We start from the raw sequence: 20,384 nt of genomic DNA, 5'->3' as shown, positions 1-20,384 counted from the left end.
TACAATTATTGTGGATTGTGTTCGGCTGTCATCTACATTACGTTAATTGTTGACTTTGTCGATGCTAGTAGACATATGCACGACTAATTAAATAAACACATTGTTCACTGGAGTCAGTCAGTCCCATAAGTTTGGAACCTCGCAGCGTGATCACAAGGCTAAGTTAAATTTAAGATGGTCGCATTAGGCTCTGCATCACAATATGACCCAGGGACATGTGGGGAATGAATAAAAGTTTTGGGTTTGATGAATTATAATTATCAGAAAAAGTAATAATTGAAGCACAAAATATGCCTTAAAATATTTTACCGATTGTGATATATGTCAAAATGTTTGTTGAAGAAATGTGCTTCAAATTTAAACTCGCCAGTTTGGCAGTTTTTTGCATTTTCTTTTGCTATTTATTGATTCTTGGTTTAAATATTAGTTTTTATTTTTAACATTGTAACAATTTATTTAGGAAAAAAAATTGCTAAGGAAGCAAGTTAACTTCAGAGTAAAAGTATACATGTTTACTCAAAAATATACTACACCTTTTAGAAAAGGCGTGAAAAAATTGTTATGGTTTGAAATTTTTTCTAAGAATCTGCTTATTCCATATTAATTTGCAGTAATATTTTTTATTTTATTTTTTTACAAATTTAACGTAAGGAATATTATAATACATTATTTTCTTGTCACTATTGATTAGACCACTCAAAAAAGTAAATAAATCGAATACGGAGCTCGGTCTTTAAGCGGAACATCAAATGAGCTTTTAATATGTTAAGTTTGCTACATATTTTAATTAAATTTCGTTTTTATAATAAACCGTTATTTTAAATAAATAATTTTTGACCGGTATATGGACAACATGTCTTAAATAATTTACATTTGAAGAATAAAAATTACTTTTTTTACTATTGTAGCAAAACTGAGATCAAAGACAGCAGCCATTTTCATTACCTAAGCTTAGGAATCTGCAAGCGGGTTAAATTGTCTGGTTTCAAACCAGTCCATCATCACACAGTTGTTCGCAAATGGCGTTAAAACGCATCAATAAGGTAAGCTGTTAATATTTTACTCTTTCGGATTTTGAAAGTGTGTTGATTATCTGTTTCCGTGCGTGGTAGAACCGAGCTAAACGCCCTTAACGATTTTCGAGTTGAGCTGTGTGAAGGTGCATTGAACATTGAATAGTCTATTTGAGATGGCAGCTGTAAGTGACAAAAAAACGATATGCTGTCAGTGACATTCTTTGTTCCTTTCCAACCGTTGTGCGGTCAATATAATGTCTGGTATGTTTATTTAGGTCAAGAAACGTTGATTTCTTAGTGCATGATAAACCACCAGGAAGTAATGGGAAATAAGTCCATTCTTTAATGTGAAATATTTTAATTCACGGATTTCTACGTAGGCAGAACTTGTTTGAGGGTGTGTGTCTAAATACGTAATTTTTATGGTGAAAATGTGTGATATTCCATTCTAAGTTTGCCACAGACATTGTTTGTAAACCCATTTGAACGCAATGACTGCGGTACCGGTAAGCTTAATTAAGTTGATATACATTATGGTTTTAGTCTTTTTTTGAAATATTTAATAAATAGAAACAACACTCTCGGACGTTCGATTTTTTTTGCGTTTAAAATATGCATCAATACTTAACCTTAAAGAAATGTCATTGACTTAGTTCTATATTAGCATTTGGTATTTCTTGAAATTAGCTTTGGTTATAACAAAATGACAATTTAACTCAAAATTATATATTTTAAAAAGTAAAGTTGGTAAATAAATACCTAAAACATTGTCTCAATATTGATGAGCAATAGTTTCAAAAATCTTTAGTTCATTGACAAACATGCACAGTGAGGATAGAAAGATTAATGCTTCCTTGATTAAGTGGTTAACATTTTTATAAGGTGTGTAGTAAGGGTTTCAGCTAATTTAAAAAAAAAAAAACTATAATTCAAAATGATGTGTTTTCGAACAAAGACATTCCTTTATTTACCTTGTTACAGTTTCAAAATACGTAACTAGTTTTGAGAAGTTATGGTTCTTATATTACGTAACTGCTTATCTGCAAATTATAAATAAAATTATGAAGATACCATTTTGCGATATTTACTGTAGATATTGATGGAAAATTATTGAAATCAAGGAAATGCAGGGAATTTACTTTAAAACCTGGAAAAGTCATGGGAATTCCTCAGTGATAGTAATTTGAGAGTAAATGTCATGATCTGGTATGCTATACCCCAGACTTTGAACACTTTTTTTCCAGATGGTGTTTTAGTGCATAGTCATACACTGTGAAAGGGCATATGCAAAGTTCTGTTTGAACTAGAATAGCATTGAGGATGTTGGATTATATTTATTGTTTTAAGAAAATTGCAAAATAGGTAAATTTTTTAGGAATATTTGTAATTTTGGTCATTAAAAGTTGTGGAAATGTCAGGGAAGCAAATATTTATGAACATCCTGTTAGAGTGAGTGGTTTTAATAATTTTCACTTTCATTTTTTTTCCCTTCTGCTCAAGAAATACAAAAAAATACAGCCAACTTATTGAAGTGAGGGCCAATCACAAAAAGTTTTAAAATCTGTGGGCTGTCTTGTTTCTCAACAAAGTGGCTATTTTTTTTTAGAATTAATAATCCTCTAGTCTTTCCTCCCTTGATCTAAGCCCATTTTGTTTTGTGAGAGAACAAAATTGCAAGAAATTGAGCATTATATAATTGTGTATATATCAATCACAGTCTCATTTACAGCAATTGACATTTACAAATTGGAATTTCTCAAGGATTTTCTTATCATTTTTGGTACTTATTTAGCACTTGAGTATTTATCTGTTGTGGCATGTCACTGTCCTATATTTTTAGCTTTACAGCATTAATGAGTAAATTCTACATATTTGACTGTATGTACCTTGGCAGTGTTAGAGTATTTTACTAAATATCCAAAACCCACAGTGTCTTAAGTGATGATGTAGTCCAGAGCATGTTTGTGTGATGGATGTTGGGTAGTGTTTCGCTTGACTACGTTTGTTGTGTTCCATCGAGCGGACGATGTAGCATTGTTCAGTCGTCTGCGTTGTGTGTGGCAGGAACTGCAAGACCTCGGCAGAGACCCCCCTGCGCAGTGTTCGGCAGGACCAGTTGGCGATGATCGTAAGTGTTGGTGGCTCGTCCTTTTAGTTGCGTGTTGTACTGTGGCCTCCATTCGGGTACTGACTTGGGCCGGTGTTCCAAGACACAAAAACAAGGGTTCAGGTGTTGAACATGCTACACCTGTACCCTGACTGTATTCCTAGTGCACGACAGGACACGGCCAGTCCCTTTGTTTTAGGGAGTGTGTTTTGGTGTATCTGTTGCAGATTTTTTTTACAGAATTCCGCGCATGCGCAGAGCTCACTTTTTCGTTAATTTTTGTTCATGTGACTGACCCACATCTGGCGCCATTAACTCGTGTATATCCAATTTCGTAAATATTGAGGGATGTGGTAAAGAAACTATACTGGAATCAATTTTTGTACACTTAATAGTCGTAACAAGAAATAATTGCTACGTATAATGTTCTTGAGAAAATTAGAATAACACCATTTATTTAGTGCAATGGTACTGCAATCTCCAGCATTTTTGCCATAACAAGTAAACTGATGGCTGCCAAACGTCAGCTAGAATGCATTGGAACCAGTTTCTAGTCTTGCGCGAGGCACCGTTTAATGAAACGGTTGCTTTTCTGTTTCTTTACTGGGATTCAGCTTGGACACATTTTCGAGTTCGGCCCGCGAGTTAGGTTACGGTTGTGATAACAAAGATTGTTGAAGCAATTGTAGCTTGTAGTGTGAGAAATCCCACTGTACATGTGACTACTAGACGAGCAGCACGTAAAGTTAAAATTTACGCATGAATGTGCTAATAAAAAGTTTTCTATGTACATAGTGTCTCAAGGCACGTAAATGTATACACACTAGTCCAAACAAGAGGTGGTGAGATGAGATTGACAGAATGAATGGATGAAGAAGAGAATACCCAGAGGGGCATTCCAATGTCATCATCCAGGGGTGTCCACCCTACCAGCTCAGATTTGAATGAAATTTGTTATGTGGTATTTTCAGACAAATATAAGAAACCTTATTATTATTATTTTTTTTTTTTTTTTTTTTGGAATATTGGCTGTAGTTTAGAATTTAAAAGTCCTTCAAAGTTTCCCCCTGGTGTAATTTTTTAAATCCGCAACAAAGGTCAAGTGACACATCTTGCTTCAGTTTACATTTTCAATAACAGTTATTAACGTAGAATCGTGAAATTCACCATACATATTCAGTATTTTACCTAGACTTCAAATATTACTCATAAAGTGTAATTTAATGCCCAGAAGTATGTGCAATTTATGTTAGAAGTGTAAAAAATTAATTACCAAAAATTGTAAACATCAGTTCAGTAATCCTGTTATAACTTTTTTCTGTTAATCTTCACAATCTGGCTTGGTATTATTAGAAAGAGCACAAAATTTGCTACAAAATGGTGAAATAAAATTTGAGGATATTTACCTTCCTTCTTTATGAAAGCAAGTTCTTTGTGAAAGAAATGGTTAAGATGATTATAAATCAGTTTTAAGTTTACAAAATATTATGTACAGGTAAAAACAAATATGTAGTAATATTTTTATTGCACAAATGTTTAAAATAATTTTTTTAGCCGTGTTGGAAATGCACATATAATATACCGTAGGCCTATATATGAAAAATACAAATGAAATGAAGAAAAGTTGGAAGAAACGTTATGATTCAATTAATGTTTGCTCATTTAATCAGTTTGCATGATATTATGTCTTCTTGCTTGAAAGTAGATTATGTAATATTATTATGATCTATGTGAGAACTACTGGGTTCGTAAGGGTTAGCCCAATTAAGTTTTATTAATTACTAAAATTTGCATTAATAATAAATAATTGTATTTAAAAATGTCCAATCACAAATCACTTTCACTTAAAAATGTCTGTTCACAAGTCAACCCAATGTCTGTCATGTTCCACAGTTCGCACTCCTCACTGGAGCCAGGCTCAACAGTGGTTCGCCCCTCACCTCGCGCCCGTCCACACACACACAGTCTCGCGCCACTCAGTCGCACTCTCGCAGTCCCGTCGCTCCACGTCGCGCCGCTCTCTGGGGGGCCTATCACCCTTTTCGCCGATTTCGCACTTCCCTTCACTCGCGGAACTCTCCGAACTCACCTGGAACACTAGCGGGACTCACGCGGGTGTAACGAGTCGCTTCATCCCGGGCCGACCCGACGCCCGAACAGTCCTAAATGGCTGCGTTTATTCGCGCCACTCCGCGCGGTGGCTCGTGGAATTGCTAAGGCCGTTTAGCTATAGATAACCGCGCTGAGGAAGGACGATGCGCGGTTAGCGGAGGGGAGTTGCGACAACCCATGTAATCTGGCCAGGCACGTGTGGCATACCTTAACATCTGTAGACAGCACGTGACGCCAGGAGCCTTGCAGGACCGCCAGCCAGCTCTGAACCTGGCATCGCGGTCTGGTCTCAGCGTTCGTAGCAATATATTACATCATCTCAATGTTGGTACTGTAGAGTGTTCTCATAGAAGATATTAGTCAGTCCCAGGTTGTCCAGTGTGTGGGAGTCTTAGGAGCTGCTATTTTTCTGTGCACTTCAACAAGTTGTCTGGGATTGTTTAATCTAGGGCTGTTAATGTTTGAGTGTTGATATGTAGATAGTTTTATTTTATTTATTTTTGGTAAGTTATTTACTTTGTATTATCTGACTGAAGTGGGTAATACAGTTGTTTTTTTACAATCTACAATGGCTACCAGTTTATATGAAATGTGTAGTGTATGTCTTTTTATTAATTCTGTGTGTCATAAATACATACACAGATAAGATAAATAAAACTTAAATATTGCTGAACTTCTGATGAAGAAAATAAATTCTGCTTTGGATAGATTGATTCACACTGCATTCAAATTCAAGTATATGTTCACACCACTGTGCATTACTCATTAAATATTACGGGGAAGTTTTTAAAAAGTTTTGTGACTTATAAAAAGTGGCTTAAGACCTATGTCTCTTCAAATGGCCAAAGATGCATATAAAGGAAAGCTGGTGTTTTGTTAGTTCCTGGACAAAAGCTGTGTTCTAACTGTAGGATGAAGTTGTTTCAAGAACAAGAGTTTGAAAATTCACAGAATAATTCCAAGGAAGAGGAAGGCCCAGACCCTGACAGGCTTACACCTACGAAGGAAGACCTTAGTGACACTACACCATTTGAAGAGGAAGATTTGAATTTAAGCATGAGTAATCTTGATGTATCACCCTTAAAACTAAAAGGACTTTCAAAGCATTCAAAATTAGTGTATGGTAAAAAAGAAAAGATAGGTGAAGTTGAAAGTAAAGTGAAATCAAAAGTAGCAGCAGTGTTGAAGCTACCAGAAGATGAATTGCAGTCTGAAGGAAGTACTGATGAAGACTTAACCTGAAGAGTCAGTTCTTAAGAGGAATGCAAGTGACTCAAATTTTCTAATCGGTCAAATGAAAGAAAAATTGAAATATGCTACATCCATAAGGGAAGTTAAAAATTTTATCAGTTGCACCTAATTCCTGGTCACGAAAGAAAATTAAAACAGAATTCAATGTTTCTGAGTACATAGCAAGAAATAATGCCAGTTGGTGAAAAAAAAAAGAAATTCTTACATATCCTGAACCTTTGCAAGATAGAAAAATTTCTGCTGAAGTTGTTGAAAAAGTTACCAATGAAAACAGCAGAATAATGCCAGGTGCCAAAGATAAGGTTAGTGTACACAAAAATGTTCATGAACTAAAGCACCTAATAATCAGCAATCTTAAGGAACTACACACAGCATACAGAGAGAAATTTCCTTTGTGATAAAGTAGGATTTTCTAAATTCTGTGAGCTGCGGTCAAAATGGTGTGTCAGTTGGTCAGCCAGGTACACAATCAGTCTGTGTTTGCTGAATACACCAGAATCCTTCTTTTGAGAGTTATGAATTTAGAAAAATCAAAGCCAAAGGATCTAATTAATTTACTGGTATGTGATAATGAAAACCATATTGCATGTTAAGAATATGCCGTAACTGTCCAAATTCTGAAAAAGTACAAGAATACGTAAGAAACTTTTTTTACTGACTTTGATGATGATGATGTAATTAAGTTTTCACTATGTGTAACTACTAATTGCTGCCATTTACAAATGTTGGTCCTTTATGTAAGTTTATTGATCTGCGTTTGAAGAAACTGGCGGCTTTAATACCACACTCATTCGTCTCTAAAAACCAGTGAAACTATGTGAAACAGGAAAGAAAACATTCAGCCTAATGAAATACTAGGTTTCATGGACTTGCAGAAAACTATTCTTTTGTTATCAAAGACGAAATTGAGTCATGTCATTAGTTGCGTTCTGCTTGCACATTACATCCAGTAATTCTGTACTTCAGAAAGGATGGAGAAACATGTAATATGTCTTTGTGCTTTATCTCTGATTACCTAAAGCATGATGTTCTCTTTGTATATGAGGTTCCAAGGAGATTGAGCTTACTAATTCATGAAGAATTCCTTAACATTAATTAAGTAAAGTATATCACAGATGGTTGTGCAACACAATACAAGAATTTTAAAAGTTTGATCAGCCTCCGCTATCACTTGGAAGATTTTGATTTAAAAGCTTTTTGGACATTTCATGCAGCAAGTCATGGTAAAACAGCTTGTGATGGTGTTGGAGGATGTTTTAAAAAGGACAGTATCTAGAGTGAGCTTGCAAAGACTGTACAGAGATAAAATTTTGACAGCTAAGCAGAGGTTTTAGTTTTTTACTCGAAGATGATGCTCACACAGTGGAAGAAAAGCTGAACAAGTGTTTCTCAGAGTTAACTACTGTGCCTGGAACAAGGTCCTTGTACTATTTCATCCCACTATCTAAAACTATAAGAGCAGCCAAGCAAATTAGCTCTGATTATAATTTTTCGATAAGAGTATTCTTTGACTGAAAAAAACCGGAGAGCCTCCAAATTAAAAACAATTGGTATGTGTGTTCAGTTTATGATGATAAAATTTAGTGCTTTAAAAAGATGAAGCTGCAATGATTAAGATTATGCATCCTTACTGGCCAGCTAAATTATTTTACTGGCCAGAACATCGCAATTATGGCCAGGAAGATCAATGCTGGGTGCCATTAGTCAACATTCTTTGCACTGTTCATGTTCCGGAACTTGAGATTCGTGTTGGAAGGGTGCATTATAAACTGACATTCACGAATAAGAGAGAAATTACATCAAAATGGTCTAAATAGAATCTGCTTCTTCATAGATTACATTGATAAAGAACTTAAAGTAGGCCTACTTCAGGTATGTATATCAAGTGACACTGGTATTGTAAAAAAAAAAAATGCAATTTTCATGAGCACAGCTTGCAGGTCTAACTTTGATTTCTATAATTTTGTAATTTTTTTTATTTATATAAACTTATGTACTGTATGTACAGTTAACAATTCTATCCACCAAAACATTGCTTTAGGTGGGGTGAGGGTGAGAAGGTAAATATCCGCAAATTATATTTTGCCATTTTGTAGCAAATTTTGTGCTCTTTCTAATGGTACCAAGCCCAAGATTGTGAAGATTAATATTAAAAAAGTTATAATAGGATTACTGAACTGATGTTTACAATTTTTGGTAATTAATTTTTTCCATTTCTAACACAAATTGCACGTACTTCTGGGCATTTAATTACATTTTATTTTTTGAGTGATATTTGAAATCTACGTATAAAATTCTGAATAAGTATGGTGAATTTCATGATTCTACATAAATAACTGTTATTACAGATAATGTAAGTTAAAGCAAGATGTCACTCAACTTTGGTTGCGGATTGAAAAAATTCCACCAAACAGAGATGGTGGGGCGACCAATGTGTATCTCGGCTGGATGATCCGGCGTGGAATGACCCCAGAGAAAACCTTTGGACCACTGCAACGTAGATATGCTTCCGCTTAAAAAAAAATTGTTTCAGTCTTGTCAGGAATTGAAACCCAGATTAAATGTTCTCTGCCGTGTCTGTGTGTGATGTGTTTCCTAAGTTAAGTAACTCATACAAGTATATCTCTACTTCTTGAGGTCTGTCTGTTTTTGACTTGTGTAATGTGTGTTTCACCTAGATTAAAGGGTAAAAGTTCAATATTACATATCCAAATTTATTTCTTGATTTTGTTGGTATGATCCTGTGGGACATGATGCTTGCTGTTTTAATTTAGTATATTGAAAGATCCTTGACATAACTGAAACCTTTGATGTGACTATAAATTATGATCGCAAGTTGGAAACGTTAAGAGGAAAAAAGAACACAAGTCCTGACATAATTTGTTGTATTGTGATATTGGAGTTATTGTTTTGTCCAAGATCTTTTTATCTACTAAATTAAAACAGCAAACTTAATGTCCCACAGGATCAAAGGATAAATTTGGATTCTTAAAACATATTAATTACCGAACAATAATTCTTCTTGTTGATGAATCATAGAATAGAAGGTTGCTGTTTATCAGAATGGTTTTTCAAGTCATATTATGAGAAATATTATTTTACCGAGATTCTTTTGATTCACACAAACTTTTCACATGCTAATAATGTGCAAAACTCAATCTTGATCAATTTAGGTATGATATCTGTAGTTTGTTAAAGGGAATCTGAGAGTGTTAATATGTTAATCATATGTAGCTAAAGGAATAAGGTTTAAATATTTTAACTACATTTGTGATGGCATGTTGCTATGATTATTTTGTGTTGTGTTTCTAAAGCAGAATTGCCAAATTAATTGAATCATGATTTTCTTAATTTCAGTGTTTCACTGGCAAGCCACAATCATGGGACCAGTAAGTAATTCAGTTTTATATTTGAATATTATGCAGTAACTTGCATTATTTATAAATGAAGAAGTAAACTTGGTTATAATTTAAGATATTTTCCCTTCATGTGCAGTTAAAATTCACCCATGCATCTGTTACTTGTTCATGTAGCAATAAGAAGTACTAAAGCTTTTTAGTTTGTTGTGTAGACAGGAGATAGTTTTTAAATTTTTTCTGCACCATATTGTTAGTCTCAAGTAGTGATGTAATTGTACAATTGGGAGAGTGTCATACAAATATAATTCTATGATTGTTGCCCACAGTAGTAAATATGGTTACCGGGTTTGTTTACATCATATTAATGTTGTAAAAATTAAGAACTCCTATTAGCTCACAGTTTTTCTAGATCGCACAGACATAAAACACCTGAAAGAATATTTTTGGGTGCCAAGAACTATTTCAGTTCCATAGAATTTTACTTTTTGATGTCATGACTGTGTACTTTGAAGATTGCCTTGCATATCACAGTCATTGTTTGCAGCCACCTTGCAACCACAAAAAAAAAGTACGTGTAAAATTTATAAACACGCTGCACATTATCTCTTCCCTGTTTTCAAAACGGCAAACAAGTAGACGGTTTGCAGGTACTGAAAGATGCAGGTTAATTTATAAGGAAGTTCATACTGATGTCACGTGGTTATTCACTTAACTCTGTCCTTGGAATGACGACCAAAACGAATATAACTGCGAGCCCTCTTCCGGAACAATCTGCTCGGTACCTCGTCCGGACAGACTGCGTTGGCTAGCACGTAACTGCGTGTCCCTCCCGTGGCGGAAACACAGGTGCGAGCTCTCACCGCCCAATCACAAAATTGCAGTTAAAAACGAGCAGCCAATCATGGCGCATGGCAGCAGTGGCCTGATACATTCCAAATGTTTTTTCCCCACAGTATCTGGGCTCTAGTCTCTCATCTCATGCCACCGGCTACGCTATCGCATCAGCTTTCTGGACAGAAACCATAGCCAGAATAAATTTACACAGAAGAAAGTAATTGCCATTGCTATTTATGTACAAAGAAACACAAGCAATACTTAAAATAATACATTAAAGCACATAAAAACGTAATATAACCACCAAACGCATAAAAATAAGATCTAGGGTCTTATTTTCCACCAAGTCAGCAAATCGTTTAGATAAATAGTAAAGCATGAAAGAATATAAATTATGATCATAAAAGAACTGGTGAATTTATAAATGCTTCGTAGAAAAAATAACAAGCTGTTACTTAAATTATATTAAAGAAAACTAACCTTAGCATTTACTGTAAGACAACATAATAAATTGTAAATTAAACTATTTATCAAGTGGGAAGAGCAATATCCTTGGTTGTTACAAGATCACAGTCTAGAACCTGAAAGAGTAGTCCGTAACTGTGCTAATAGTATGATCCAGGCCTATGTATGTTTAGTGAATCACATATTAGATAAGACTGCATTATTGATACCTAAGCTTAACTTTTTCTTGGTTTTATCACTATTTCATGCTACAAGGCCAATGTGCAACTAAAAATAATACAGCCACTTTTTTTAAAAACTCAAATCTGTGTTTGTGGGGAATGTTTATAGGTAGAGCCAAGATTTTACGGTTTTATTTTTTGGGAAATTTCGTCCTAAAGATTTTGAGATTTCGTCTTTATTGTCATAAAAATTCAAATTTCTTTTGTATTGTCTTTATGATTTATTTCGAAGATTTAAGGACAGTGATATTAAATGTAATTATAATCCCTTATTTTAATATTTACAATTTTTGCTTAAAGTTAATTAAAACATTGTTCAAAGTAAATAAATACTAACGGTGTAGATTGTGTATAAAAGCAAGTATAAAAACACGATAAACATAACTTAGGACATAATTTTGACATTGTTCTTCTCATATTTGGTAAAGGCACATTTATATATAGGTGGCAGTATTTTATATTGGTTATCATTATTCACAAATCATGAGAAAGCGACCATAGTTAAAAGTTCTGCATTCTCAGGCAAAAGAGATCTTCTCCGGTCACTGACAATTACAGAATATTTAGAAAATGACCTTTCAGTGTCAACATTTGATGTTGGTATCCACATTAATTTTAGTGCAGCTGCAGCAAATTCAGGAAAGTCACATTTTAGTTGACACATGAGGTTCACTATGTCTACATTGTCTGTGTGTGGTTTTTGTAGTTCAATGTTTACAAGCTTTTGAAGGGACATATAACCTGCTGCCACTGCAGTTCTTGGCACATTTTGTAGGAACGGTAGAGAATCAACCATTTTGGAGAAGTTTTTGCCTTCTATACTCACATTCCCAATATTTTTGGGGTTGAGCAGGGCATCAATATCACAAAAAAGTGCATGAGAAGGATCACTTGAGACCAAATCATGTAGCTTTAGTAAGCTAAGCTGTGATGTCTGTTTGAACAGTTCTTTCAAGGCTGCAGACTGAACACTTTTCATTTTGCTCAGTAAATTTTCAACACTCTCTGGAAAAATTCCTTTTGTTAGAACTTCCAATGAAATTTGAAGCTTCTGAAGCTTTGAATAGAGGAGGTGGGCAGTTGGGTAGGAGGATCCCTCCAAGAAGTTTATTGTGTCAACAAAGCAGGCACAATTTTCAGTGACAAACACACACTGAGCTTCCAGGGCTTGTATCTCAGTTTCTTGCAGTCCCTTTATGAATTTCACACCAGCATTATTTTCTTCACTCAGTTGTTTGAAGAAGCTAACAATGTTATGCAGGTGGTCAGCCAGGTAGAAAACAGCATGAAACCACGTGTTCCATCGTGTCACAATGGGCAGTGGAAACATCTTCGCATTATCTTCTCCATTCTTGTCCCTCAAAAAGTTGAGGTAAGCATGCCGTCTCTTTCGTGTGTTCAAAAAAGCATTTTTTACCTTGATCACAAACAGGTTTAAATCCTCCAAACTGTTCTGCCAGATCTGCCCTACCAGATTGATTTTATGTGCCCAGCACTGCACGTGGTACACATGTTCACCAAATATACCTTTCAAAGTGCTTGCAGATCTGGTCATATATCTAGCACCGTCAGTTACATATGCAACTATGTTTTCTTCTTTGATTTCATACTTGGTGCATATGTCAATCACAGCTTTCGAGCAGCTGACAGCATTTGCAGCTTCAAGTACACATGATGCTCCAAGTAAAATGCTATGTTCTGCCCCTGGTTGCAATATCTGGAAAAGAATATTGAACACACAGTTATTTCCTTTATCTGTGGTTTCATCTGCCATAATTACAACTTTCTGGTCTGCCACTTTTTCTCTGATCTCTGCCTCTTTCTTTTCCCTTAAAAGAGGAATATATTTTTTTCTTACCCAGTCTGCACTAGGTATATCACCAGCACCACCGACATGTTTTGCTAGCCATTCCCTAAGTTTGCAGCTGTCCAGTTTCTCAACAGGAATTCCAGCAGCAATAAATGCTTCAACTGTTTCCAGTACAAATTCATCTTTTTGTTGCTTGGCTCGTTTTAGCACTGGCTCTGCCTCATAAATTGAAAGCTGCCGTTTTGAAGTTTGTTGCCTTTGCTTCCCATTTTTGTGTCTCTCGGACTGAGTGTGTTTGTTTAGTGTATCTTTCCTTTCAAACTCTAAACGACAGTCGCAAAATTTACACATCAGTATTTTACCGTCACTCGCATAAAACCCTTCTTTTGAAAATTCTGCTGCACGTGCAGCCACTGTTGGTTTATTTTTAGGCATTTTTTTTGTTTGTTACACAATGTTGCTACATCTTCCTAAAACAGGAACACAGAGAAAAAAATCCACGAAAACTTAACGAACGTAAAATGTTGTAAAATGTAATGAAAATATAACTCTAAATCTAAATTTCAGCACGGCAAAAGTATAGTCACGGACGTTGTAAACCACTTTTTTTTTTTTACAAAAATAATGTTTAATGCAATCGTGCCAATACACGAAACATTAATATTTTTTTTTCTCTTTACACTGGCGATGCGCTGCACGTCATAAAGATTTTAAAGCTTCGGGTGCTGCAGTACATTTACTTAGTCAAAAAACGACAAATTTTTTCCCAGCTTTTAAATTACGTTATGAAACGCACGCGGAAAATTATTACGCTCAATACAATTGTATTTGCGCTTTGCGTGTTGGCTAACGGTGTCTGTTCACAATCTTCGCATAATGGCGGCACTGTTTTTCTAACGTGCGTATATAACCAAATATTTTCAATGTTTGATATAACCTAAAACTAGGAAGATTATTATCCGTGAAAAAACTATGAAATATTAAAATCTTCTGTTATATTTGTATATTGGAGAAGTGTGTTTGAAACGCCTACAAAGATAATTGATCCAAGAAACGTCGTAAACAAAAATTTGGCATCTAACGATGTTATTGTAATGCATTTCGTGTTTATATGGTACGTATTCTATTTTTCGCGTTTCGGTGGTGTTAACTCTCAATATCGTTTTATTTCGCGTTATTTCGCTTGTGCGAAAAAATCGTGGCCCTATTTATAGGTGAGATTGGTACTATTTACTTTACAAACTCTTTGTTTTCTTTTAAAATTTTATTTGTCGTATAAATGTGTTGGGGAACATCTATGGTAAATTTTGTTTTATACTGGAAGTACTCTCTTATTAGAATCCATGTGGAAATATGACACTGCAGATAGTTTGGGTTCCTTGCGAGATAAGGCTGAAGATAACAGCGTGATAAACAGATAGTTGCCTCTGCTGAGCAACACAAAGAAATTAATTTCTACTTTAAATGTTCGCTAGCGAGCATCAGGAGCTGTTGACTTTGTGACTTAACATTTCCCTACATTCCCACGCGCGATTGTCAGTTTCCCAAGTCAACTCCCACTTTCTCGTCAACCTTTCGTGTGCCGGCTTTATGAAACTCACCACGTTCTTGGTTGGCCACACAGTTAGTAGCTCGGTATTTATTGCTGTGGGATAACATTTCTTGCTGTGACTGGTGAACTGGCACACTCAAGTATTCAGATGCTACCAGCCGGCAGTCGGCCATGTTTGCGCTTCCGTCCGTGTCTGTTTCCGTCCTGTGTGTGTCGTCGTCCTACGACCTTCTTCCTCCCTCGCTGTGGCTACGATCACCATTTGTCCGTAGTCTCCTTCTGTCTTTATTTCCAGTACTCACTCGTGTTGGTCGTTCTTTGGACGTGACAGCACTATTTCGATTTGGATATCTCATTCAGTCTCTGCACGCCTGCTGTCGTCCTGTTGCAGACCATGTGCCTGTCATTAGTGTGTATTATAGCTTCAGCTGCTACTCTTGCTATGAATATCATTTAAATAACAAAATTTAATGTTATAAAAAATATTTAAAAAAACTTTTATTAAAAATGTATTAAAAAGTAAAGCAAGGTGGAATCAGTTTTTATAAGAGTTTTATTAAATATAAATTTTTTCATAAATTTTATAATTTTTCCTTTTTTTAATTTAATCGAAATGAAATTTTTTTTATAATATTTAAAATATTTCCTATTTTTTTATAGTAACAAATTTTCAATATGGAGACCAAAATTCAAAATGCCAGAATCTGTGTGTATAAAATAAAATTGTTGTCAGAACTGAGCATGTACGAGAGTTTCAGCTCTCTGGTTCAAGCAGAAGTGATTTGAATTTAACTTGTAAGATGACAAAACAGACAAACATTTGAAGTTAAATGAAAGCTTGTAAAGAAAGGTTTTTTCGGTCTTGAGACATACCATCTTGCTAATTAGCAAACCTCTTAACTTCCTGAATGCATATTTTACAGGAGAGAGAGATAAAATACAAAAACCTTGAAACTCCATCCTTACTACTAGTTGTAACAAATTGCTATGTTTTAACTCCTTAGTTTTACTTTTCACTGAGAGTGCTATAATACTAAAGTTAGATAATCAACACACAGACTGCTTTCTGTTATATTATACGTACTTACGTAAACCTTAAATTTGTTTAGAGTTTTGCCGGATTGGGAATTGTGTGTCTAAGAAATTTTTTTCTGTTATAACTAGAGACCCAGAAAATTTGCGGGTTCAATGACCTCCAGGATAGACTCCAATATCCTCTACACACTCGGGCAAATGCCAACTGTTCATTGGCTGCTGACTTGTGAGTAGTCTCGACTGGGTAACCTGTGATTCGACACCTCTATGAGTGAGGGTCTCTAATTGGCCCCCAGTCCTCCAGATTAACAGTGAACCAATGACAGAAGCAGCACTAAGATATAATTATTTGAATTTTAGCATAACACGAAGTGAACCCGTGAATTTTCCGGGTCTCTAGTTATAACACACTAAGAATTGCAAGGATATTAATGCAAAAAAAAATGTAAAAATTGGCATTATTGGAGTTAAGAGGTTTGTTGATTGTCTGCATTTCTGATGAACAGAACGTGCTTGCATGTGTCGTGTGGTAGTGTGATTGTGGATTGGCTGCGGGACCGTAGGTGTAGTGCTATTGGCCGCGTGTGCTCTGCCTTGTTGCAGCCAGACAGCCCGTACCAGGGCGGGGTGTTCTTCCTAACCATCCACTTCCCCACAGACTACCCGTTCAAACCTCCAAAGGTGAGTTCCAGTGTTGTTATTCTATAACGTACAGACAGGGCGTCCACATTCCATAAATTTAGGTATTTTAAATTGGTCAGGGGAAGCCAGGAAAATTTATTTTACATCCTGGAAAAGTCGTAGAATTTCCCCAGCGATGGTAATTTGAGAGGGAAATGTCATGCTTCAGTGTTTTAGTGTATTGTCATTCACACTATGAAATCGTGTATCAGGGTTCGTATGCCTTCTTAGTATCATAAAGAAATATCAGGTTTTTTTAAAATTAAAATAAAAGTCCTTTGATTTCACCAAGTATCATTAAAATCTCCTAATTAAAGACAGTTAGCGTAAGTAATAGATACATATGGGTAGTTATCGTTCTTTTGTTTCCGACTTGGCAGCAAACCATGCTCTGTGCAGTACAGTTAGCGAATTTCAGGCCACGTGATTAAATTTAACATAAAAAAACCTTATGAATTTTTTTTTCATATTTGTATCTTAACTTTAAACTAAAAAGGCATGATTACTGTCTTTCTTTGAACTTGTGAAGTAAATGTAAGTAGTGATCAAAATAATGTTATGGCTACAAATTTCAGATAAGCACTATGCTTGGGTTAGCTTTGTGTTCCTGAGAATTCTGGACGATGGGGCTTATCTGTAATAATCGAACTAACCAAAAAAATTAATTTTTGTTCTTTAACTATTTATGGCAAAAAAGATAAATTATTAATTAAAAATTAGTCAGGGAAATTGGAAATTATATTACAGGTTTGTGTGTACACCCTGCCAGAGGAATTTGAAAATTATTTTTAAAAATTAAGGTAACCAATTAATTTTTACAATGGTACAAAAGCATAGGTGAATATTGAATAACAGTTGAGAATTAAATTAATATATAATTTTGAAAAATATATGTAAGATTGAAAGAAGAATCCAGAATCAGCTGTGTGCTTGTGAGAAAGGGGGTGCATTGTACTTGGGCAGGTTTAGAAAATCACCCCCAGGAAAATGCATAGGGCTTACTTAGTCCCAGACAATTATGACCAGCTGCGAAGTTATCAAAATTATAATAGTCTTGTAGTATTACACAAACATTTTTCAATTCCTTGTAATCACAACCAGAATGGTGAGCCATTTTTGGTGTTGCCTGATGTTCTCATGTTACCTTTGTTTTGCTTCCATGTTGTTTCTGCTGGAAATCAATATTGAACAAAATGTCATGTCTTGTGGTGGCTAAACATAGCTTCTTTGCGTTCGTGCAGCGTTTCGAATCACGCTGAACCATGCTTTGTTCACAGGTTGCTTTCACAACCAGAATTTATCATCCAAACATAAACAGCAATGGAAGCATTTGCTTGGACATTTTGAGATCTCAATGGTCGCCAGCGCTTACGATTTCGAAAGGTGAGTCCTCGCATTTCGTTGACTTTTCTCATGTGGAAGTGTGATGTGCAAGCACGATCGCAGGTGTTGGCTTGTTAAATGTCATCGTAGGTTTGTTGAAGATGGAATACACATGAACAAACATTATTTGTTCTTGTGATATCAACAAATAAGAAAATATTTCAGCCATATTTTATATACATAAATGTGTATGTAGATAATGTATGTAGACATCTGGTGGTACATAACTATTTAATATTATTTTTGCATATCTTCCAATTACAGTAGAACCTTGATTATCCATGACCCGATTAACCGGGTTCTCAATTAAAAATGAAACTTTGGGGGTGGTACCTAGCTCATGAAATATAATTTATTAGGGAAGGGACAAGAAAGGAGTAGAACTAAAAACTACATATTAAAAGTAGAAATTAATTGTTTGTTGATTCAAGGCAAGTTACTGGTTAAATTGTACGTACCTATGTTGTTAATATAATTCATATTTTACATTGAAACTAAATATTTTAGGTATTTACAAATAATTTCATTCGTACATATTTTTAAAAATTAATTTTTAGTGTCAGTAATACGTGTCCATTTGTTTTGTATAAATTACTTACAAAATTTTGCTATTTGTGTAACCTAAATGTAAATACACTTGAATTTGATTATCCATGCTATCCTTTCCCCATTACCCTGGTTAATCAAGGTTCTACTATACATATCTCCATCAAATAAAAGTTGGACAGATGACCTCAAATATATTTTTAATCTTGTCACGCTACCAAAGTGCATTTTTGATCTTAGCCATCTTAAACTTTTAAATTTTAATTTCATTTTGAAATTAAATATTTCAATACATTACTGGATGTAATTTTTAGACTTATGTTTTTGTTTATTTATTTTTTTTTACTTTTGAATCATAATTTTACTCAATACTAATTTCATAAAAAATTAATTTTAAGTGATTTTTAAAAGATTTTAACATAGATTTTGGTGTTATTTTAGTTATTTAACCTTTGTAACCTCTTTAATCCCTCATTTAGCTTCATCATTTTAAAGATATGTTGTGATGGAAGTGGGCCCCATTTCTGTTATGCGCTGGGAAAGATTGGCCTGATTCTGTCCAACATCCAACACTTTAGAACCCGGCCTATATGCAAAATATTTTATGAGAATTCAAGCCATCCAACTTGCCAAACAAACACGGTTGCTCTATCGATGTTTTCAGTGATATCATAACCCTCCAACATTAATTTTTTTGTCCATTATTGAGGTTTCTTATGACATTTACTGTAACCAGCAGTAGGGTGTCCAAAAACATTTTAAATCAGGTTTTCTGTTTATTGATGGAGCGCTGGTAAGACCTAACGGCTAGAATGCGGCCAAAGCAATGAGTTGGCAAAAGGGTTCGGTTGGATCGGAATTCGAGCTCTTTGCATGGCATAATTAGCCGGCGTGTAATGTTCTGTGGCCCCTGTGTTTGACTGCGCTCGCCTCTGTTCGCAGTGTTGCTGTCCATCTGCTCCCTACTGTGCGACCCGAACCCAGACGACCCGCTAGTGCCGGAGATAGCGAGGATATACAAGACAGACAGGGAAAAGTACAATGAACTGGCGCGGGAGTGGACCCGCAAGTACGCCATGTGATGGGTTCTGCACAGCTACGCCACCGGTCCGGATCACTCACACAGCAAGAATCCGTTGAAAATGAAATCTTTTTTCTAAAAAATAAAAAAATAAAGATGGGGGGGAAGAGAGAGAGAGAGAGGATGCAAGAACAAATGAGTTTTTAGGGTACACACTTTTCTCTGGTTGTTGAGAACATTGTACAAATTTTTTGTCCATTACAACATTTTTAGTAATTTGTTAAATCTGCAGCCTGAATTTTTTTTTTCTGCCTTGCGCTTGCTTCGTCCCGCTTTACGGAGATTTTTGTGATAAATTTATTCGCGATTCAAAGTTGAGAAGTGTGATGTGGCGACGGGCCCGTGCGGGGGGAGGAGGCCTCGCGACTGCAGGCGGGGGAGAGCCGTGCCTGCGGAGATTGAATTTTTTGTCGGGGGCTGCTTCGCTCCGTTTCCTCGGCGTATGCCCCCCTCGAGACATTTCCCTCTCGCGACAGCTCTGGCAGAACGTAGTCTTCTTTCACCCGGGACCCGGCTGTGATCTGTCGGAAGACTTGGATGCACGCAGGGAAGCGAAGATTTAAAATAAAAATAAAAAAATTCAATCTTCTGCGTCACTTTGCAGCTGTTTTTGCCTCCGTGTCGAATCGCTCTGTGCTCTCCTCGTTTTCTCTTGCCTGCGTTGATGTTTCTTGCGAAGCTCGCACGGCTCTGTTCAATTTGAGTTCATGGAAATGGCATCATACCTTTTTTTTTATGTAATCAAAAAAAAATGAGGTGGTGTCATGTGTGAATTTTTTCTCTTGTGTATAATAAATTTTTTTTGTCCATTTTTACAAGTGGCATTTCTGTAACCTAAACTTGTTAATAAACAATAATATATGAACAAATGTTACCAGTTAACAGTTTCTTGTGGGTTCACCTCCCCTCCCCTTTGGTCCCATTCTGAGGT

General features: G+C 35.5%; 1 protein-coding gene across 1 annotated transcript; it reads left to right on the top strand.

The window, feature by feature from the left end:
- Positions 1-716: 716 nt before the first annotated feature.
- LOC134539551 (ubiquitin-conjugating enzyme E2-17 kDa) lies at positions 717-20,322 on the top strand. Its single transcript, XM_063381684.1, has 6 exons — positions 717-1,043; positions 3,081-3,144; positions 9,844-9,875; positions 16,366-16,443; positions 17,721-17,826; positions 19,315-20,322. The coding sequence occupies exons 1-6, from the start codon at positions 1,020-1,022 to the stop codon at positions 19,452-19,454; spliced, it is 444 nt and encodes a 147-aa protein (XP_063237754.1). The 5' UTR covers positions 717-1,019; the 3' UTR covers positions 19,455-20,322.
- Positions 20,323-20,384: the final 62 nt, after the last annotated feature.

The sequence above is a fragment of the Bacillus rossius genome, chromosome 15 (assembly GCF_032445375.1).
Source record: "Bacillus rossius redtenbacheri isolate Brsri chromosome 15, Brsri_v3, whole genome shotgun sequence".
Classification (NCBI taxonomy): Eukaryota; Metazoa; Arthropoda; class Insecta; order Phasmatodea; family Bacillidae; genus Bacillus; species Bacillus rossius.
This window is presented reverse-complemented; position numbering and strand designations above follow the sequence as displayed.

Excerpts from the sequence above, each read along its gene's own strand:
- LOC134539551 (XM_063381684.1), top strand. The coding sequence starts at position 1,020 with ATGGCGTTAAAACGCATCAATAAG. Across the intron at positions 9,876-16,365 it reads AAGCCACAATCATGGGACCA|CCAGACAGCCCGTACCAGGG; the intron begins GTAAGTAATTCA and ends GCCTTGTTGCAG. Across the intron at positions 16,444-17,720 it reads ACCCGTTCAAACCTCCAAAG|GTTGCTTTCACAACCAGAAT; the intron begins GTGAGTTCCAGT and ends CTTTGTTCACAG.